The 21,478-nt window shown below is 40.6% G+C and overlaps 3 protein-coding genes across 5 annotated transcripts; 2 read left to right on the top strand and 1 right to left on the bottom strand.

Annotated features, from left to right (window-relative positions):
• Nucleotides 1-224: 224 nt before the first annotated feature.
• On the top strand, nucleotides 225-5,396 carry si:ch211-248a14.8 (solute carrier family 35 member D3). 2 transcript variants are annotated; one of them, XM_020643081.3, is made up of 5 exons: nucleotides 225-411; nucleotides 1,719-1,786; nucleotides 2,098-2,295; nucleotides 3,647-3,947; nucleotides 4,046-5,396. In XM_020643081.3, the coding sequence occupies exons 2-5, from the start codon at nucleotides 1,769-1,771 to the stop codon at nucleotides 4,462-4,464; spliced, it is 936 nt and encodes a 311-aa protein (XP_020498737.2). In that variant the 5' UTR covers nucleotides 225-411; nucleotides 1,719-1,768; the 3' UTR covers nucleotides 4,465-5,396. The 2 variants fall into 2 exon arrangements, with proteins under 2 accessions (XP_020498737.2, XP_020498736.2); XM_020643080.3 differs by lacking the exon at nucleotides 225-411 and adding an exon at nucleotides 418-570.
• ecd (ecdysoneless homolog (Drosophila)) lies at nucleotides 5,390-11,569 on the bottom strand. Its single transcript, XM_020643078.3, has 14 exons — nucleotides 11,411-11,569; nucleotides 11,025-11,252; nucleotides 10,813-10,930; nucleotides 10,613-10,700; nucleotides 9,544-9,722; nucleotides 8,969-9,161; nucleotides 8,595-8,723; nucleotides 8,312-8,437; nucleotides 8,115-8,200; nucleotides 7,904-8,007; nucleotides 7,182-7,446; nucleotides 6,856-6,923; nucleotides 6,527-6,735; nucleotides 5,390-6,413 (listed from the first exon to the last, which is right to left on the bottom strand). The coding sequence occupies exons 2-14, from the start codon at nucleotides 11,227-11,229 to the stop codon at nucleotides 6,177-6,179; spliced, it is 2,007 nt and encodes a 668-aa protein (XP_020498734.2). The 5' UTR covers nucleotides 11,230-11,252; nucleotides 11,411-11,569; the 3' UTR covers nucleotides 5,390-6,176.
• Nucleotides 11,570-11,884: 315 nt separating this feature from the next.
• Nucleotides 11,885-21,282, top strand: fam149b1 (family with sequence similarity 149 member B1). 2 transcript variants are annotated; one of them, XM_020643074.3, is made up of 16 exons: nucleotides 11,885-12,326; nucleotides 12,798-12,914; nucleotides 13,420-13,564; nucleotides 13,960-14,108; nucleotides 14,266-14,409; nucleotides 16,001-16,162; nucleotides 16,274-16,443; nucleotides 16,529-16,671; nucleotides 17,207-17,275; nucleotides 17,708-17,820; nucleotides 18,054-18,278; nucleotides 19,314-19,437; nucleotides 19,578-19,703; nucleotides 19,953-20,034; nucleotides 20,435-20,572; nucleotides 20,684-21,282. In XM_020643074.3, exons 1-16 carry the CDS (start codon nucleotides 12,280-12,282, stop codon nucleotides 20,764-20,766), a joined length of 2,037 nt encoding a protein of 678 aa, XP_020498730.2. In that variant the 5' UTR covers nucleotides 11,885-12,279; the 3' UTR covers nucleotides 20,767-21,282. The 2 variants fall into 2 exon arrangements, with proteins under 2 accessions (XP_020498730.2, XP_065815497.1); XM_065959425.1 differs by lacking the exon at nucleotides 17,207-17,275.
• Nucleotides 21,283-21,478: the final 196 nt, after the last annotated feature.

The following is a 21,478-nucleotide window of genomic DNA, read 5'->3' as shown; positions in this document are numbered from 1 at the left end:
ACATGTGGATTGTGGACTCCATGATGCCTTCAGGGCTTACATGCAGCCATAGAGGCGAGGTTGGTAACATAAAGCTTGGGAGGAACTGTCAGGAATGTCACAAACAGGTGTCAAAGCTGGGACGAAACAGTTAAACTACTTAGTCCCACACAACAATAAAGATAAGTCTTAGAATGATTTGTAACATAAAGCCCAGTAGATCAAATTCCTCTTCCATGGCTGCTATCTCCTCCTCTCCTCTCCACTATGTCATAAAATGTGTCAGCAAACACATATATATTTGGATACGACAGATGTCATTTGCACTTACAGACTAAACAACGGTCACAGCCTACTAGACTGCTCCTTTTAAATAATGGGGCAACAGACCAGGAGCAAAGTCCACCTGTAGGCAGCGAGGAAACGCATGAGGTGAGTGCCTGCAGCGGAGAGCAGCTCATTCAGCACAATGGCAAGGACGCGGTTATCAAGACAGTCACTACCGTCTTTATAAATATTATTATTACACTGAATACTATTGTGTGAATAGAGCGTGGAGATATACTGTGACTGTATGACGAATATCAAATGGTGAGTAGTCTGTCTCGCACTTTTCTTTCCAAGGTGTTGACTGGACGAATAGAAGTGAACTCTATGAAAAGGTGCAGGCTTTACTGTAGTTGACTTATTGACTTACCCCTTACGTGAACTGTTCGTTATTTAGGAATTTTCATATCGTTAGGCTAAGTGGTTTTACATGAATGTCCTTATAATATCCGGAATTACAGCCAATATGAACTATGTTCAGATTAGTGGAACTTCCAGCTTGCCAACGACAGACACAAAAAACAGCCTATTAAAACATGAAAGGTTTGAAATTACAACCTAAACCTGCAATCTATGACATAGGTAATTCAATTGTTTTATAACGGTGTAGGCTACAACAACGAATAGAAATGCTTTTTCATAAGGGGAAGTGCAAAAATATAATGGAATTTGTGTCCTGCCAAAGGTTACAAGTTGGCCTCTATTGACAATAAAGGACACACGATTGACATGGAAAGTTGTTGGGACAATATCAATATTAAAATGTGATATGACTAGTTTACTCATACTATTTAAATTAATACATTTTAAAAATATATAGTCTTTACTTAAAACTATTTCACTAGCTTGCATTAATTTGTGGCAGAATATTATCATTGCCACAGTTAACGGTCTTTACAGAAAACAATCTTAGCTTGAGACCCTTTAACGTCCCCCACAGGATGGTCATACTTAAATATCAGGGGAAATAGTATATTTTGCTTAAACATATTTGTAGTTTAAGTTATCTTTAAAATTCTCACAAACCCCACTCATAGTGCAAAACAGAATGTAGAGCCACACTATACCCACAATAACAGTAGGCATACCTTTTATTTGATGTCCGTATTCATTTTAAGCTCTTACATTATTCCCAAACTTCAAATCTTCAAGCACTATACAGAAAAACAACAGAAACAAGACCCAGATGATAACCCAGATGTATTTTGAAGGTTTTAAAAAAGTGTGGTGTAAACATACATTCTTGGATTCAATCAATGTATGTCATTGTTTGAGATATTACCCATAAAAAGTAATCACCACATGATATTATTGCTAAGAGCTAAGGGATGGTAATCTATGTCATGCTTTGGAGAACATATTGTTTGTACTTCTAATTTATAATGTTATGCTATTTTTCCTCTTTACTTTAGACGACAGATCCCCCAGACACCTGGCAGTAATATTTGCACAGAATGACAGTATGTCTTTTAAACAAAAGGTAAACCTGGTTTTCTTTTATAAATCATCATCTGTGTTATATTGTTGCACAGGACAGATATTAAAAACTGTTTTTAAATATCTGAAGTGCCAGATATTACAGTCGGTATTTAAATGTGTCCTTTCTGAGAGCTTATCTGTCAGCTAAACAAATGAACCCACATCACATTACGAGCTTTATGAAAATGAAGTTTAGAAAATAAGTCAGTTGAGTTTCTGATCAGTTTTTTTATTTACAAAAATCCATGTGACAGTTGCACATCATAAATGTCATTTTTATTGCATGACTCATGTTTTTTCTCTGGTGTGCAGTTCAGGTGGAGGTGGAATAAGGGATGGTATCAGACAAAAAGTCTGTCATCTTATCATGCACTGAAGCCGCTGGTCCCCGCCCTCTGCCTGGTGGTCATGGTGATATATGGCCTGGCTGACAAACTAGCAAATTTTGTTGCCAGCGTCTTCTTCCCTCAGTATCACTACCCGTATGCAGTGGCTCTCTGCTTTGTACAGGTTGGTTCCTCTGATGGCTGGCTTTGTATTTTCCTGTGGATGATTCACACTCAGCTAAATTATTAATTTAAAGCTGGAGATGCTTTATGAGTTAGTGTATTTTAATCAATTCTGGAAAAGAGTACACACATACAGTAATGGTGGCTCACCTGCTGTTACATTTCACACAAAGTACTGTGTTTTCTCTGACAGCACGTGTTTACTTAAGCTGCAAATTTACATGTTCATTGATGTTATCGCAGCAAACATTACACTATGACAGCAACGTTGATATCAATTTTGAATTGTTGTTGTTAAAAACTGACATATTGTATTCACATTATGAAAAAAAGGACATTTTTGTTAATCATTGCTGCAGTTAAGTCCATACAAATACAATGAAGTGTTGGCTGCTGGTTACTGTAGCTTTGTCAGTGTTTGCTAACAGTGTGTTGTCCTTGCACACAGAAGGGGGCTCAGTGTTTTTTGTTTTTTTTTAATGTGCATGATCGATGTTTAAATGATTAACAGAAGGACCGACATGTAAGTGTAGATCCATCCAAACTCCCTAATGATGATCTCTGTGAATGACATCGTGGGGATTAAGTGCTTGACCCTAAGTGTGAAAACGTATCGCCGGCATATTGTAAATGACATAATAAATATAGGATTCATACTTTATAGTTTTTAAATTACACTGTGGTGAACAAATCATCAAGGGTGTTTTACTCCACACATGCTCACAATGATTGACAAGAAACAGAAAGGGGGCTGTAGAGAGTGACTGACATCAGTATTAACTCTCTCAGAGTGGAGGTTCAGTGTGACACATGTTGTACGATTGGAGTTGTAGGATGAGTGTTCTAAAACATGTTTGCACTTCCTGGATTTTTTCCTCCATTTGTATGTTTGTGTTGTTGGCCATGATGGCATATACAGTGAATGGAATAAAACCATAATTTTCTGCTTTTCATGTACTAAGAAGAAAATAACTTTATTCTTAGCATATATGTCTGAAGATTCATAAGGCAGTCATGTTGCATTTATTATTTAAAAAAACAAACAGATAAATTATTCACCAAGCAGAAAATTAAGTTCAAGGACATTGATGAGCTTGCTTGATTTGCTTGTATCTAGAAGTATTCTACCTGGTATCTGATGTCTTTGCACATTAGGGGGATTTATTACAGCTGGTGAAAGTCGTCTTGTATTGTTTGATTTTTAAAGGGCTTTTCACCTCAGCAAGTAGATGAGTAAAACAACAGGTTTGGTATAAAATACAGCAAGTGTCATGCAAGTTGGGATTTTGTTCAAGTTTTAGATGTTATAAAGCTGTCCTTTTTTTAAATTTATTTTTTAAAATCTTTTCCAGGTTCTGGTCTCTCTCTTATTCTTAAACCTCCTCCACATCGTGGGTCTGGTCCATCTGAAGTCTTACTCCAGGTCCCTGGGTGAGAGGGTTTTGGTTCCCTCCATCTGTAGCGGCATTCATGCCGTGCTGGTTACATGGGCTAAAACCAGCAGCCCGTATGCCGGCCTCTTCCCCGTCACTTTGCCTCTGCTGCCTGTTGTAACTGTGGGCTTAAGTTTCTGCCTGAGGCTGGCCCCTCCTCCACCTCGCCGCTTCTCTGTTCTGAGTTCCCTCCTGTGTGCGACGTCCTTTGTGATCACAGGTGAAAAAAGAGGATGTGGATGTTATTTAAAGGTGAAATTGATGGTTCTTCTTCTCAGAGCAAAAACCTAATTAACCCTGTCTTTGTTTTCTCTGCAGCCTCCCAGGGTGTAGCAGCTGTTACGCCTCTGGAGTACATGTTTGCACCTCTGGCTTTACTCCTTCACAGTGTGTCTCTCACATGGCTGGCTAAAGTGTCCAAAACTGAGCGACGCCGCCCTCCTGATGTCCGAGCCTCCATTTTTGACATTTATTACACCCAACTGGTGAACCAGTGCTGGCTACTGGGCCTCCTGTGGGTGCTGCATCCTGACAACCCCTGGCACGTGTTGAGTAAAAGCAGCTGGCACAGTTTGCTCTTTCATGGATACCTGCTCGCTATTCTCCTGCTGGGGATGGCGCTGAACTTCCTGGTTGGTGTATCGGCTATGGGTGTCTCACCACTCGCTGCTGCACTGCTACACTCAGCGAGGCAGATGGCGCAGCCGTACCTGAATCTTTTGTACATTCACTCTTAAGGGCTGTGAAAAAAATATTGACTTCTTTTGTTCTGTTTCCACACCATGCATTTGTTTAATTTATTTAATTCTGTTGGAAACAAAGACATGAACTGTGCTCCTGAGGCTCTCATATAATCTTGTCATCAGAGATTAAACGTATAGTGTCAGCAGGAGTCTAAATTATATGCAGTATTTTTAACCATAAAAACATATGGCTAACGTATAACAAGGTCACGATTTACACTAAGCTCCAAATGTCAACCAGTTGTTATGTTTTAAATTTCATTTTGTTATACATGTATTTTTTTATTATCAAACTAGTATTCCACAAAAGGCCATCCTGCACAGAGTCCTTTTACTTTTGATACATGGAGTGTATTTGGATGCTATTAATGTACCATTACTGTTAATACAAGATTTGATATGCTCGACTCTTCCTTGTAAAAGAGGTCAAAAGAGTACTTTAACACTGTGGTAATTATACTTAAAAAGCTAACTTAAAGATCAGAGTAATTCTAACACTGGTGACAAGGGATTTTTTGATCACGCTGTAAACAACAGTCCACTTTGTCACATTTACTCAACAGGGTAAAAAAAAATGTTCACGCTCAGATGGTTGACTGAGTGAATTTTTAACCAGGGGTTGTTTTGTTTTTTTCCCGAATGTTGCCCATGAATGACTCTGACTGCTAAAGTGAGTCAGATGAGAATGGATCATAACATAAAGGAGATTAACAGTGCTGATAGACTTTTTTAAATTAAGTGAGAATCTCTAATCCATGTTGTTTTATTATCGCTCTTAATGTATGTACACGTATTTGATTAAAAATAGAGGTCACCATTTGACGTCTTTACATGCTCAAACAAATATTGTTAAAAATGTCAAATTACCTAAAAATGATGAAAAAAAGAAATATTTAATTTATTTAATAAACTACAAATACACTGAATGAAGACTTTATTCCAAAAATATTTATTCTTTTTCAAACAACTGAATCGAGTTGCAGTCAACTATACACAAAGCAGTCTGCATTAAAACTCCCGACGTTACCGGCTGTTGAGTCTGGCACTGTGATTTCTTCAAACATGGAAACTAATGACATGTTGTGTTACGTGCTTCTGCAGCATGGCCCTGATTAAACCGGCCTTAAAAGCTTAAAAGTTGTTCCACAAAGTTATTCTAGATGTTCATAGACTAAATTTGCAGTATTAAGGAAGATGAAAACACGTACATCAATCATCAGTATTCACACTTGAACCTGGGGATACATGTCTTCTTTTTAACACTGCTATCAAAGTGAAGGTTAAGTTGTGTAAAACATTAATTAATGCGTGTCTGTTATGTGTTCCAAAATAGTCGGGGAAAATCCTGTAAATAATTGTAGTTTTTTATTTTGGTGTGTTAATTGTATTTGTTTGTTTTAAGCTTGTCTTGTGTTATCGCTCCCTTGAACTTTTTCGTATTTTTACATTATAAACTACAAACACAACAGGTTTGAATATATCTGTTAAAAAAAGGATACTAATATTTATGATGTTTTCCTCATTCCTAAGAAAATACAGATCTACAGTGCAGATGACATTTTTTTGTTAAGAAAAACTTAATGCACACAAAACCATGTTTTGTTCTGAATAAAAGCTCTACAGGACATGTGAAACACCCATGAGTGCTTCATCGGCACTAATTCTGAAACCACTGCATTATTAATGATGAGTCTACCTCCTGTCCTTTAGGAGGGGTCTGAGTTTGGTGGTAGATGTAGTCCAAGACTCTGCAGCAGGTTAGAAGCCGGCCCAGCCAGTCCGGCCTGGCAGCTGAGAGACTCCAGCAGGTTTGTCACCAGATTGAGATCGACATCAAGAGGCTGAATCTCCTCGTCTGTGTCTTCGATCCCGTCTTGTGTCTGCAAATTGTCTTTTGCTGAGGGATGTGGGGAGCCGTTTTCAAAGCCTGCCTTGCTGTAATTCTGCAGAAAAAAAATGTTGACAGGTTAAGAGTCTTTTAAAAAAAAATGTATATACAGTAATATCTGAAGGCTGGGGCTGAAGCAGGGGGAGCCACATGCAAAAGAGTTTTTACCGTCACATTGAAGCTTTGTCCTATATTTGTGCCCATCAGCTCCTGGTCCATTTGATCCATGTAACTCCTGAGACCATCCAGAGTTTCTGTCCCGTTCGTCTCTGCATGACCAGATAAACCCTCTTCTTTCTCTTCCTCCTCCTCCTCCTCTTCCTCATCATCATCTTCATCATCTAGATCATCTGAATCGAGCTCTTCTTCTTTGCTTCCTGTAAAAGTATGAGAAAAAGTAAGACTCAAAAAGTAAGAGAAAAAAACAGATTCAGTATACAGAGGAAGAGTTGGTAACCTCATTTTCATGTTCCACATCTTTCACACCAGCTACATACCCAGAAGATTGTCTAGCGCACTGGCCATGGAGTCAGGGTCAAAACTAAAAGGCTGAGTTGAACTGCTCCTAAAATACACAGAAAACAGTAGGAAACATGAGTTTTGCATCCAATTGAACCTTTAAATCCTATTTTCTTACCTTAATAAGATTTAATGTACTCAAACATATGTGTGGCTGTGTTTTTCTGTTAATTTCTTGCCACCATCACCCCAAAAAATACACAAGAACTCAAATCCTTATTTATGGGCCAAATAAGAGCCTTTTTTTTAATATCTTAAATAAATACAGGAAAAATTAAGAAATAATTCTGACGATGAGTCTCACCAGGGCAGTTCAGCTCCCTCGTGCGATGACATTGCGTTGAGGAACTTCTTCATCCCCTGACTGACTGCTACCAGGCTGTAACCTGCCTCCTCGTCCTCTTCCTCCCTGCTGTCCTCTGTCTCCTTCCTCCTCTCCTCTGCCGCCCCGACATGCTGCCTTTGTTTGGTGGAGCTGGACTTTTGGCTGCCAACACCGGCCCGCCCCCCACTCCTCTCCTGCAACATGCGCTCCAAGTCCTGTGCTGTGATATCCATCCAGCTATCACCTGGAGACGGACAAAAAAGACAAACTAATTATGGTGAATGGTGGAAAGAGAGGACAGGTATAGAATGTAGGATACAATATTGGCAGCAAGAGGAAAATCCCAGGAGGCAGAAACAAACATAAGCAATTTTGACTTTCTTGCAAGGTCATAAAAGCCTCTCAGTATAATAAGTAAAATTATTAAAACTTAAATTACCATCATTACCATTTTAGACAAACCATGGACACCACTTTTTTTTAAATGTCAAACCTCCTCTACGCAAAGAAAATATTAACAATGTACATCCCTGGTAAAGTCTGGAGCAGCAATAGTTTCTTAAGTTTTGTTTTTACACAATTTGATACTTTACATTAGACCCAAATGCGACTGAAACAAATTCAGGTTTACAACATCTGGACTAAAACCACCATTGCTCTTCAAGTTTGCAAATTCTGAAAGTCAAAAGATGTTCACTCACTGTCCTCCAGGGGGAGCTCTGACTCTTGTTTCCTCAGCTCCTCCAAGTTGAATGGAGTGCAGCTGTGCAGCAGCTGGAGAACCTCCTCTCCTGGGGATGACGCACTGAGACGGCGGATACAATATACATTAGGCACAGTCAGGCGGGTGCACTTGAATTTCAAAGGCAGATAAATACATAATAATAGCACAGATGCATGCACAGCACTCACCTTGATTTGGAGGCGACGCTCTGTTTGAAGAAGTTTTCTGCAGATTTTGTAAGTTCTCTATAACTGGCCGAACCCTCCAGTTCTCCCTGCATTTGAAGATAAGAAGACTTGCTTTAGGTCCTGACTAATATTGCTGCTTTGGTAAGTTGCACCCTTTTTCTAGTTCTCAACATTTTTTTAAAAAAAGTGGGACTAACCCGGAAGTAGCCGTTCTTTTTCAGACTGTTTATGAAGCTTTTCCACTGAGGGTTACAACTGACAGGGGCATCAGGCTCTGAAGATGGCAGTCTGCACTTTGAGCACAGGATCTCAAATCCATGGGCCTGAGGGCAGGACACACACACAAACAGACACAGACTCTAATCAAAGTACAACACTAAAGATCCCTCATTAAAGACCACCATCAACCTTAAAATGCCAAACAAAAGAATGAGAATCAGAGATGGATAGAATTCAGAGTACACACAGATGATGGCCTACCAGTTTCATGCCGAGCTCATGGGCTTTGTGCTGCGGATGAGAGCGAGGAGGAAGGGTGAAGCCGCTTCTCCGGTCTGGCGTGAACTGTTGCTGCTGCAGCTGAGCGTACAGGCAGCGTGTGAATGTCACCTGGAAAATGTAGAAAAGACAGATAAACATCTGCATGTAAAAATTACATTAAGGCTTTAACTTACTAATGAAAACAGAAGAAAAAAAAAAGAAGAAAAAAAAAAACAGTGATCACAGTTATGTGCATGAAAAAAGTGAATACAAGAGCCATGATTTCAAATGAAATATATCTATTATAAAAAGTAAAAAAGGTCAATATACTGCTGCTGCTGCTGCTGCTATTATGAATTGTGATGTGTGTTTACCGAGGTTAAGACTCGTGTATCAGGTGGAAAGGCCTTGAAGCTTCGACACGCCTGCAGGTCGACCGGATCCCGCAGGTAAAATGCTGAAACTGCAGGGGCAACCAGGTCCGGTCGCTGTGCTAGAACTGTTGCAACCCCTGCAGGTATGAAGCAGTGAGCACGATGGAGGGAGGTTTGAATCTTTTCTGGGTACCTTAGGTGATAGAAAAGAATAACACATAAAAATGTGGATTTATATACATAGTATATGTTTCAAGCATGCAGAAAGTCTCTGTACATATTTATACAAAATGTATGCTCGTACACGTTTCCACCTTCCAAGTTTGTAGTGGAGATAATATACAAAACTGAAACTGAATCACAAAACTCATATTTGGCTTTTTTCCTCTCTAGCATATAACTCTCACCAGAATGTAGAGTCTGTAAATGCAGCTTATAGTATTTTCATTATTCTCTTCAATGACAACATACACTGATGGTCAAAGTAGTCTTTGTGAAATGTAACTATACGTGTATATACTGCACAACATCTTTACATTCAAATAGATTCTTAGACCCTGCTGAATGCTCCTCACCCTTCTAGTCGCTTCCTCAGGGCTGAACAAATTTTGGGGTTTGCTCGGCAGGCCTCTGGGTGGTTGGAGAGCAGTGCTAGAGCTTGTGCCACACTTGGTACCACATCTTTTGAAGCCCCCACTGGACAGGATTTGGAGGGACAGGGCAGAATGTGTAGCTCTCCCCTATAGAGGAAGACCTGAAGACAAAAAAAGAAACGAATGAGTGAAGCAATGAAGACAATAGAGACTGTAAATACAGACAATGTCAAGAAGAATAAATATTTATTGGAAAATGGCAATGCCAGTAGGTTTTCATGTTTTTCCGACAACCTGACTTGTGATAACTCTGCACCAGTAGAGCATGAATATGATAGCAACAATATGTCTGTTTTCCGCCTTACATAAGAAAGTTGATCTTATTCACAATCACAACAACTTTGAAAATGGACGATAGCATCTCCTCCATGTCCACAGATCAGCCCTGTGACATACTTATAGCACTGTGTAAGTTTGGCAGCGGGCTGCGGCTCTCTCGCGAGACGTTTGTACAGTTTTATGGCACAAGCCAGTTTGACACAACGGCTGAGGAGATGTCAAAGGACAGTGACGGATGGAGCTAAAAAAAAAAAGAGAAAGTGAGGGAGAGTAACTGGGAAAAGAAGTCAGGTGGACTGTGAGGGAGAGGCATAACAGTAGTGTGTGTTTTACCACAGTGCAGTTACACCCGGGGCATTCGGTGGATGCCGAAGTGCACCAAACCAAATTCCTACATAATGTTGCTTTAACTATCAGAGACATAGAATGAAGCCATAAAACAGGAGATCATAACAGAGCAGAATCAGTTCGCCGTATTTAGTGTCAAAGGTTTTGGATATTTTGAAGTCCTTCAACATGTCAACCAGGGTAATTTGATAATATACTCCAATCTTAATGGACATGTAAACATTGGTAGATTTAATTTGTCATTGTTGTTGCAATTCGATAGCTGCTTCATTTGAACTGACATTATGTCAGCAGTAAATTAAGTAGCAATGGGAATTTAAAGGGCTAAACCAACCACATCTGCAATCCCAGCTCGTTAACTCACCCTGTTTTCACTGGTATCGGGATTCAGCCACTTGGGAAGATAATCTGCTGCTTCAATCAGAAGAAACTCCCCATCATTGTCCTCAATGCTTCACACACAAACATCAAGTAGAAGTCAGAAAGAGATGCAAATAACAAACAACTCATTCACATGTTGGTCATATAATAATTTCCCCTCTTAATTTATATTTAGGAACTCACCTGGCTGCAAGATCTGGAAAGGCCTCTGTGATTTGCTGCAGCAGGTAAACAACGAACCACTCGTCCTCCACATTGTCTGCAAACTGAGTACTACCTCCAATGTGAGCAGGGACATCTCCTGTGAATACAGAAGATCACACATGTGTGTTTTGAGCACATAAAAACTGTACAAATGTTTATAGTTCATCACTGGGATGTTGACGTCAACATACCTTTCTCAGGAAAATACTTGAGGTTGAAAGGATGATGATGCCAGATGTATTGTATCAAGAGGGGAGCAACCTTTGCCAAAATCTCTTCCACGAAATGTGTGAGATGCTCCTCAATCTGCTGTGAAGTTAAAGCAGCTGGCTTGATCAAGAAGAGTTTGTACTGAACCATGTCCTCCTGAACCACTCTCCTCTGAAGGACGTCCATTGTAGCACTTATTGAACTAAGATCTGAAAATAGACACAGGCTAAAAGTGATACATCAAACATTGATATGAAAACCAGCTAGAAAGTAGGAGGGAACTGGAAGCATGCCTTCAAAGTTCAATTGAACAGTTAACAGCTAGAAATATACGATTAATACAATTGAAAGTGTCAGGCAAACTCACCTTGTCTTTATTGAATCAGAACACGTTGTTCAAGTGAAGTCCAAATAGGAGCCGAGATATTATCAGAAAATACCTCAATCACTTGTTCAAACGTTGCTCTCTCGCCTTCTGTCACTGTTTAGGTCCTACTGTAAATTCCCCTCGACCATGCACATCGTGTAGCGTAGAATAGTTCCTATATTTGTTATCGAGCAACATTCTCTGCTTAAAAAAACAAAACAAAACAATAATTCACCAACATTTCACATCTCAAATGAAGCTTTTAACTAATAACAAATAAAGAAGAGGCGAATAATTATTAACTAAAAAAAAAAAAAAAAAAAGCATCCTGGCATCACGCAACTAACGTCACGCGGACATAGTTCTGGAACGCAATCCCGTTGTGGCAAAGGCTGCTGGGACTTGTAGTAGTTGAACCAATTCTGTCGCTGCTACTTTTCGGTCGCCCGAAATCTATTTCCCATGAGGCCACGCGGGGTAAGGTTAGAAGCGAGCTGCGTATCCATGACAGCCGTGTTATTGTTGTTAGTGCTAGCATTAGCATAGAAAATCCCCCTTAGCTGAGCTAACGTTGTACATCATTGTTTTTTTTTTTAAAGATTAAAACATTATTCCGATGCAACATTTGGAGCACTAAATTCAACGCAACAGGGAGTGTCATTTGAGGGAAACATATGCTATGCTGTTCGTGCCTTTTTTTTAAATTTTAAATTTTTATCTTTATGTAATTAGCTGCACAAAAGGTTGTTTTGTTTTTTAACTGGAGGAAATGTCAGCCCTCCCTCCACACTGTTCCCACAGAGAGTCCAGGACTTGGGAGGCTACAATGAGAGACGGGGGCTTAAGACTATAAAACGGAGACAGAGGAGATGATTTCACGATACAACAGGAGACCCGTATCGCACAAACTAGAGATGTGAGTACTGGATGTGAAGCCTAAACATGAACACTGTTTGCAAACCAGTTATCAAAAGGCTGAAAGCTGTTGTTCTGCACTGGAGGAAATGTGAGTTACTGGCTTGTAGACCATTATGTGTAAACTAATATTTCTATTGATCCAGACAGTCCATCTGTTACATCAAGATCTGGCACCTGGCTTAAATAGACAGTGCAAATACTAAGGAAGTATATTTGAATTAACATTTTTCATCTGTGTTTATGTTGCACTATCTTACATTTAGTCAGCAGCAGAATTAACAATACATTGTTTTTTATTTCAAGGGCAGTATGATCAAGAAAAACAGAGACAACATGACATGACATTCATTTGTGTCTTTTATAGACTTTAGACATTTCACACCGTTTCACTATTGTCTCAAAATAAACCACTTCAAAAGATGGTGCGCAGATGTGATCGTTGTCCAATGCTGTCTTTGTTTTCACGCAGTCGCGGGTTGTCCCGAAGCAGCCTGGACCACCACCCTCTCCCGGGGGAGGCAGATGATAATGAAACCCCTCAGCGCTACCTCCGTGACCTCCAGGAAGCTGTCTCTGCTCACAACAGGTGACAGGTTGCTGCACTTGTTTTACACGCAGGAAGTCATGAAGGCAATTACTTGGAGATGCTCAAAGAAGGCAAAAATCAAACTACTTGTATGTAGTGCAGAAACAAGCCCGACATGCCTGTGTGATTTGTAATGTTACACCATCTTGGGTGGATGGTTGATTCTCAGAGCTCTCGCCATGTGAAAGGAGACACCAAGAAGCAGTGGATTAATTGATATCACATTGCCTCCTTCAGATGTGCAGTTAAAAGAATACGTAATGAAGCAGGCTTTTGGAATATTGAATTACTTTGACATTTGCCCTTTATTTTCCACTTTGAAACCTTGCCTATGATAACGTCAGCAACAGCTCATAGAGCAATAAGAGACCCCGTAAATTCTGGGATTGCTGTGGAAACATAAATTGCTGCTTAAATCTCCTACTTAGAAAAATACTTATCCATTGAGCATAAACCTGACGACTTCCTTCTCCTTTTTATTTTTTTATTTTTTTTTTTTATGTAGCTCTGACACGTCTGCTGCTTCTGGCCTCTCCAACTGTCCCACCGTGATCTCAGTAGACTCCAGCCAGTCCTGGTCAGGTATCCACAGCTCCACAGGCACTGGAATCTCCACAGAAAGGAGCTCTGTTTTCTCCTGGGGCTATGATGTAAGTCTACACCTGAGAAGACCATCTTAATATAAAGCAATTAGACCACAGACAGCATTGTTTTTTCTTAAAGCTTCCTTGTACATAAAATACCTGATGCCTCTGGGTATAGGTACATTTTCACATTAGCCTTTCTAGTCTTACCTTTTTTTGTTTTAGCATAGGATGCATAGATCACAAACGCATATATCCATATAGGCTGTAGGAGATAATTAGTATGCATGTTGAAGCTTGTGGTGAGAAAAGAAAAATAATATTGGGATGCCAGCAACGGAAGAACCAACTTAAAAGCAGCCAGCAGAGTCATTTCAGTCATGGAGCTGGTGTATAACAACAGAGGAATGACTCTATTTCCTCCTTGTGTTTCTTCATCTTTCTGTTTTCGTGTCTCACAGGAGTTTGACAAAGCAGCGTCACGGCAGGTGCAGCAAATGTTTGAGGAGATCGACAAAGAGCTGTATGAAGGGAGAGGCAGCGGAGGAGGGATACTCCAGGGGCTGCAGGATGAATGTCAGCAGTGGGCTACACGTTTCCCTCATCTTAGGTATGTTATCCAAAGTTTCATTCCAACCTTTTGCTGCAGGGCAGAAGTGGGATCAAAGATTAATACCGAGTGTGGCTACAAATCTGAAAGAAAAGCCATTCAATTAGTCAATGAAAACACAACTCTTTTGACTATATATGCATTGTTTTTCTCTCAGGATTCTGGGGACTCAGCTGGTGTGTCCCAGTGATGAGGGCTTCCAGTGGTATGCTACTTCAGGAGTAAGCAGCTCTGCCAGCAGCCCATCAGCAGGCAAAGAGAACAGTGTAACGTCCCAGGAGAAAGATAAGGGAGGCACGGAGTAAGTCTTAACTGCACTGACTTACAGTTGACAGACTTAAAGATGACAAATTCACCTGTTAGATTAATTGCCCTGGCGTGAGATACATTTTCTTTAACCTTTTAAAGCAGATATAGCACTGCATAATAGGACAAGGTCAAAAAATATGTTGGGTGTTATTAGAAATTCCAGTTTAAAGGGATATAAAGGCAGATTGCATTTTGTATCAGTCATCATTCTGTATAATGAAACATCTTTCCATAAATCAGTCAGGGCAAATACAGTGCTTCGAGAAGCATTATTAGCATTATTATTATTATTATTATTAGCCTTAGCATTATTACCACAGTCAGTAAAACTGCGTTCTATTCTCCTATTTAATAGATCAATCAGTCCGTCTGTAAAATATCAGAAACTGTAGAAATGCTCATCACATTTCCCAGAGCCAAAAGTGACATCTTTAAAATTTGTCCAACCAGTAGCCAAAAGCTCTCCATTGACTGTCACAGAATACATCGAAAGTTTGCTAGTTCTCTCATTCAAGAAGTTACTACGAGCTCCACTTGTTGATGTTTTTGCTTGAGATAAATTGGCAATTATTTTTGGATCAATCTTTTGTCATTACATATGCCAATGTTTACTGGGAAACATCTCAGTTTGATTTGAATCAATCTTTGTTACTTGCAAACGCTCCTTTATGTATATTTATTTATTTAAAGAATTTTGCTTAAAAAATATTGTCTCTTTTTGAAAGGCTGTTGGTCGGCTGTCCATATGACTGGGGTTGTTGCATTAATTATGGAGGAGTCTTGGGTTTTGTGACCTACATGATTTGGCTTGTTGATCATGTTTGTGCACCACGGTCTTGTGGTACAGAGTCCAGTACTGCGACTTTTAATGGTAAAGCAGAGAGTGGACAGTAGTACGTATGTAAGTTATTGTTAAATGATGCAGCTTGTGTGGGCTTTCGTCTGTGAGCATGCCATTTAATTTGTACGCATTAAAGTGGCAGTTAGCAATATAATCATTCCAGGGGGAAAAAAATCTTCCACCTCTTCCTCTTCTGCAGTACCTTAGATCACTCGGCTAAGCCCCTCCCACCAAATGATGCACCAAACATTGCACACAGGCTGTTGTCACTATAACTGTCTCTGATCTACTTATTTAGTTATGTCAGACTCAGAGGAAAGAAAACACAGACAGGCCATCAATATAATCCTAAAATAGTTGACGTAGCCACAGTTGTATGCAGCACAGGATTTGTGCTCCACCGAGGCGTGAAGAGACAGAGAGCAAGTGAGTGAGTGAGTGAGAGAGAGAGAGAGAGAGAGCTGCCTTTACTGGTCACGAAGAAGACAGATGATAAAAGTTTGTACAGAGTCACTGTTATTGGCTAGATATGTGCAAGCTATTAAAAAAAAAACTGCTGGTAAATCCAAAGGGGTGGGCGCTCACAGACACAGATCAGACACATTTATTTTGAGGAATATTTAAATGTAATATTGTTAGTGACATGTGACGATCAAAATGTGTTGTTTTAAGCAACATTCCAATGATGCCTACTGTGGCTTAAAGGTGTGTAACTATGCGTGCCCTCGTCTTGGGTTTATAGGTTGAATGTGCAGGGCAGGAGAGCGGCACTCACTAAGTCCCTCTCAGCAGAGTGGGATGAGCCTCCTGACACCTCCAGTGGCTCCAGCAGCCATGACAAGCCGAGAGTGATTGAAGTGGAGGGTCAGATGGAGGAGTACCTGGCTTTTGATAGCAGGGATTTGTAAGTTTCTCCCTCTCCTCAGCTACACACTTTTGTTCTAATCCTAGGCAACTAAAGCTTAACATTAGCTGAGTTACATCCAAAATGATTACTTTTATCTCTCTTCTACAGGGAGGATGAGTGGGAACAGGATGGCCGAAGGTATCACTGTCTGCCGCCTGTCTCGCCGTACCGCTGTCGCCGTCAAGCCATTTTGGACCTGCTGTTTGATGACGTGTGGCAGCATCTGGTTGGCTGGATGAAAGAGCTGGTTCAACGCCACTGGGAAGGCTGCACCTCAAGTAAAGATCAATTTATTTATTTTCATGCGTCCATAATGAATTTGATCAAATGGCAATGGGAAGAGTTCTTGTGTTTGATTTGCAGATGATGACAAGATATCTGGGAGCTTGAGCCCCGTGCAGCAAGACTCCCAGAATCCCTTCATGCTGCTGTCAATCCTGCCTACGATGCTGCCCAAACCAGGTCAGAGCAGGGTGCCCCCCCTCACGGCTGGCCTGCAGTTCCAGGTCAGTGGCTTGAGGGGGACTTTGGAGCAGCTGGATATATATGTCTTTACACATGCAATAACACATATGAACACATAATCATTACATAAAAAAAAAAGATATGTTTTAATCAATACATGAGCATTGTTGACTGATGCAGAATGTGCGCTCGGTTTATTTATTGTGATTTTAAACCTGTTTATCGTATAAAATACAACTGAAGGTGACCTTTCTGGTGAATTATTTTAGCCCAGAGAAGAGGGACATTCATGAAGCACCCCTACCTGTTTCACAGTCCACACCTGATTGTCACCTTTTTCACACCTTCTGCCTTTTGCTGTTCCAGTCTTTCGATGCTTCCAGCTCATTAATGTATATCACTGTTCTCTTTCTTTCCTTCCCTCTCCACCCTCTGCCCTTCACCTTCTCAATGTGTTTTCTTCACCTCAATTTTTGGGTCTATTTACCTTCTTTTTGTTCAATCTTTCTCCTTCTTCCTCTTTACCCTTGTTGTCCCACATCTTACTTTTGGTTTTGCCCTTTTCCCCCCTTAAAGAACACAAAGTCAAAGGGCTCAAAGCACAAGTCCAGACGGAAATCCAAAAAGCAGAAAAGGCCTCCCAGTGTATGTAACTCCCACACTTAGAGCCTAATAGGCATTTCTAGAATAAATGTGCTTGTGCCTGTCGATTAACATGAAAACATTATCATTTTTTTCATTTTTTTAATAACTGCAATTTATCTTCAAAATAATCTTCAACAAAAGGCAAGAATGTTGGAATGCACTGTTATGCAAGCTATTGCTTTTGTTTAATTTAAATTGATGTTTATCTTAGTTTTAGTTGGGGGCATAGCTGATATGGGGGCCTCTTGACTGCATGATGAATAGCATGAATGACCATCGGCTGTATTTAAGGAATGGAATGAACTTATCAAGCCCCTATTATGTCTTTTTCCCTCCTCGCTCCCTTCTTCACTCTCGTGTCTTTGCCTTTTACAAACCCCCGGTCTTATCACTTCCCCCCCTCCCCCCCTCTCCTCTCTTACTGTTCCCCAGGCTGGACGGGTCCAAGTAGGAGCAGCAACGACCCAGCACAACCTCAACGACCTCATTGTGATCCACAGCATCCCCCTGCAGCAGAGGAACCTGGGAATGCTGGACAGAAACCAGTATGGACACAATTTAAATTCAGTCACAAAATGGGCAAAAAAGTAAAATCTCATCCACTGCACATTTGTGCATTCTTTGTGATTTCAATCCTTGAATGGGGCAAAAAGTGGAATGGCTGTCTTGTTGTCCTTCTTTTTGAACACATTTTGCACTTTGATTGGCAGGGCCACATTTGGCAGCAGGTGGAAATGCATCATTCATCCATTGTGCCCCACTCTCTTTTCCTATACAGGGAGCCAGAGGATCGAGCTTCCCACAGACCAGGCTCCAGCGCGGGCCCCTCCAGCAAACCTCGTCCTCGCAGAACCCTGGAGCAGAGCACTTCCTCGTTATCCCGCCTGGCACTGTCCGCCCAACGCAAAAACCCTCATCCCAGAAACCTCCAGCCACTGGTTCCAAGCCCGAGCCAGTCCATAGCAGCGGGATCCATGGATGAGGTCATCCGTGGGACACGTCTGTGAGTTTTAGCATTGCAGAAACCCCTGCCACTTCCACCCGCACACAAATCTTACTTTTAATTCTTATTTTCCCTGCAATTTCTGAATTTTCCCTGAGGCAGCGTTTGATAACTTTGAAAAAAAGAGGCCCTTTCAGCTTGTGCCTCATGGCTGTGTGCAGCAGAATTATGACAGATGTGTCATGTATGAAACTGACTTCATAGGTGAACTCCTCATGAACTTACACTGAAGGGGTAATGGTGTAAAGTGCGCCTCAATGTTTTCCTTTTATGTGGATAGCTAGTCCTCTCTCAAATTCATTAGTTAAAGTATTCTCAGTGTGAGAGTCAGAGGAGGGGGACGCGGTGTTTGAAGAAGTGGGGTTTTTATCGTACTTTTACTTTTCTGTCATCACTTTTGAATTCAACTTCAGGAAGTAACTAGCCGAGTTTAGAAATAGTCAGGCACATACTTGCTCGTCAAAGTACAACTTGTTTGTTCTACTCTGTAGTGTTTATGTAGTTTTCATTTGGCTCTTCAGGTAGGCTATTTCCCCCTTTATCAGTCTTTACTGCTACTCCTGAGCTACGCTAAATTTCTCCAGGTACAAGCATAATTTTAAACAGACATAGAAGACGTCATCAAAGTTTTCCTCCACAAATATCAAAGCTTTTGTTGCAGCTGAAATAAAATAATTTATAACAGGTCTTTAACCCTAATCATACCAACTGCAGCATTCACGGACCCCAGAGGTATACCTTTAGATTTATATTAAATTTACTCTTAAAAGGATTTCTCTGTCAGTCATATTGAAGGAGACAGACACATGCTGCAAGCACAGATTACCAACTTTTTTAAACAATTATTTTCTTTTACAAAAACATTGTATGCAAAAACATTTCTGCACCTTCACTAGAGTTACAAATTCTCACTTTAATTTCATCCTCACACCTAGACTTCACATGTTCTTCACAAATTCACATCTCACACAGCCTTAGATGCAACATGAACAATCCATGTATTTTTAAGGTACTGTGTTTTGTGTGTTTCCACAGAACCACAGCCAGTGACCACCTGACATCCCCGCTGTCTTCTATGAGGAGGAACACACTCCTTCCTCCCATCAGTGCTGGAGACCCAGAGTCGTCTCAGTCAGCACAGCGGTCCAAACCGGCACAGGTGGAGTAGAAGACCACTGAAACACAGCTACACTGACAATGAATCTCTCAACACTGCATCTTAACATAAACACAGAATAGATTTAGTCATTCTACAACATTTCACCGAGTCTGTCTTTGTCCACATTTTAATCCAACCAGCGACAGAAAGGTGCTGCCAGCCGCGCCCACAGTGCTATAAATGACAAGGCTGGCAGTTTAATACCAAGGGATCGTCACCACCTGCTGGAAGTCTTTTCTCGCCCCAACACCACACATACATACAGGGTAAGAAACTCTTTATCCTCATAGGATCTTGCATACATCTACAACATTCTATCCCAAGTGAGTGATCTTGTGCTGCCTATGGAGAGAAACTTGTGTTTTTTAAGCAGGTTTAGCTGTTAAGCAAAAGGACTTTGATTACATGATGCAATATGTTGACATAGTTACTTTAGTACAAAGTCAGCAACAGTTTTATTGTCAGTGGTTTGAGAATCACAGACTGTACACGTAAACCCCTTGTTTTGTTTTCAGTCAGACACTCCATACCGTCGTTCCTTCACAGTGTTGGACAACATCGGGCAGGGACGGACAGGGAGAGCGTCCGTGGGTACAGGTCAGAAAGTTTGATAATAATAAAACACATCCAAGAAGCTGCTGGAGTAAAAATGTGATGTACTGCAGTCATTCCTTAGTTTTACTTTCTTACCTTACAACTACCTTTTAGTTTTAGCTTATGTTGAGTCTCTATCAATAACTTCCCCAGCTGATAAATCAACTTCTCTTCTTACTTGCTAACCCAAGATTTGAATATTTCTGTGATCTGTTAGTTAAATTACTCAACCGTCTTTAAACAAATCACTGATAGACCCCATCTTTTGCTCTGCCTGTTATGTGCTGCTGTGTTTTATGTGTACGGTATAAATTCAAACCATGTGTAAGATGGATTTTTATTGCTTACTTATTACTTACCTACTTATCCATCGTTATACTCATATTTTCATTCATTCTACCAGATGCTCTTGGAATTGGTGTGACCGGCATCAGTCTTGGCATCAGCAGCTCGTCTTTCTTGGACTCGTTTTCCCATCACCCTTTGGGGCACTTGCCCATCAAAGATGAAGAGGAGCCAGACCCACAAGCCCCTGTCCCAGGTCAGTAGATTAAAGTGGCTGTTCAAACTCTGCCAGACTTGCTCTCAGAACTAAACTATAAATTTAGGTTATAAATAAAGGATTTTTTTTATTTTATTTTTTATCCCGTAGCTCCACTGGTGCCTGTGTCGCTTCCCCCTCGCTCTTACTCTCGGGGAGGAATCTCATCCAGAGCGAAAAGACCTGGTTTGTAGTCTGACTTCAATCTCCCGACTCATCAGCCAGTCACCTTTATAAAGCACAACTAAGTACTACACTCTGCAGCATTTGCGCCCTCTGAACTCTTTTTGTAGCAGATTTTTTTCATATCATGCTGCTTTGAAGTTTTTTGTCAGGGGGGGGGGGATGTTTTTGTATTTCAGAAATCAGCTAATCTGGCTGCCAAACACAAATAACTGTCATAAAACAGTGTAACAACTCCATCATCATGTACAGTATGCGCTTATGGGTGGACGTTGGTACAAGTAAGTGAATGTGTATATATATATATTTATTTATGTATGAATGCACTGTACATTATCCTCTGTGGTGTGTTGTACTGATAAATGTCTATGCAGGGAATAACACATCCACCCAGGCAGGGATACTACGGATTAAAAAGCACTTTTGCTCTCTGACATTGAAGCAGAGGGTTTGGTACTGTATCTTTTACAGGGTATCACACATCCAAACACCCTGTGTAAATAAAATTAAAAAAAAACTGGACCAGAGCCTTTACTGCATGGAATTGTAAACAGGAACAAGAAAAGATGCCACCTTGGAAGTTTTGTTTGCGTATTTCTCCATTTAAAGTCAATTCAAATCATATTCAAAGGAAGGAGTGTGTTGACAGAAAGACTCTGCAACCCCAACTGCAACTCTTATATGTACGAGGGAAGTTAACTGTAAACAATGGGTTCAGGCATC

Source organism: Labrus bergylta, chromosome 10 (assembly GCF_963930695.1).
Source record: "Labrus bergylta chromosome 10, fLabBer1.1, whole genome shotgun sequence".
In the NCBI taxonomy this organism is placed as follows: Eukaryota; Metazoa; Chordata; class Actinopteri; order Labriformes; family Labridae; genus Labrus; species Labrus bergylta.
Note: the sequence above shows the minus strand (reverse complement) of the source record. Positions and strands in the feature narration are given on the sequence as shown.

Bases quoted from the DNA above. Each gene is read 5' to 3' on its own strand.
- fam149b1 (XM_020643074.3), top strand. From the start codon at position 12,280: ATGATTTCACGATACAACAGGAGACCCGTATCGCACAAACTAGAGAT. The intron at 19,438-19,577 runs GTGGAGTAGAAG...TAATCCAACCAG, and splicing joins AGCGGTCCAAACCGGCACAG to CGACAGAAAGGTGCTGCCAG. The intron at 20,035-20,434 runs GTCAGAAAGTTT...TCATTCTACCAG, and splicing joins GAGAGCGTCCGTGGGTACAG to ATGCTCTTGGAATTGGTGTG.
- si:ch211-248a14.8 (XM_020643081.3), top strand. The intron at 2,296-3,646 runs GTTGGTTCCTCT...AATCTTTTCCAG, and splicing joins TGGCTCTCTGCTTTGTACAG to GTTCTGGTCTCTCTCTTATT. The intron at 3,948-4,045 runs GTGAAAAAAGAG...TTTTCTCTGCAG, and splicing joins GACGTCCTTTGTGATCACAG to CCTCCCAGGGTGTAGCAGCT.
- ecd (XM_020643078.3), bottom strand. From the start codon at position 11,229: ATGGACGTCCTTCAGAGGAGAGTGGTTCAGGAGGACATGGTTCAGTAC. The intron at 8,008-8,114 runs GTGAGTGCTGTG...CCGCCGTCTCAG, and splicing joins AGCGTCGCCTCCAAATCAAG to TGCGTCATCCCCAGGAGAGG. The intron at 7,447-7,903 runs GTGAGTGAACAT...GTCCGTCTCCAG, and splicing joins AGAGCTCCCCCTGGAGGACA to GTGATAGCTGGATGGATATC.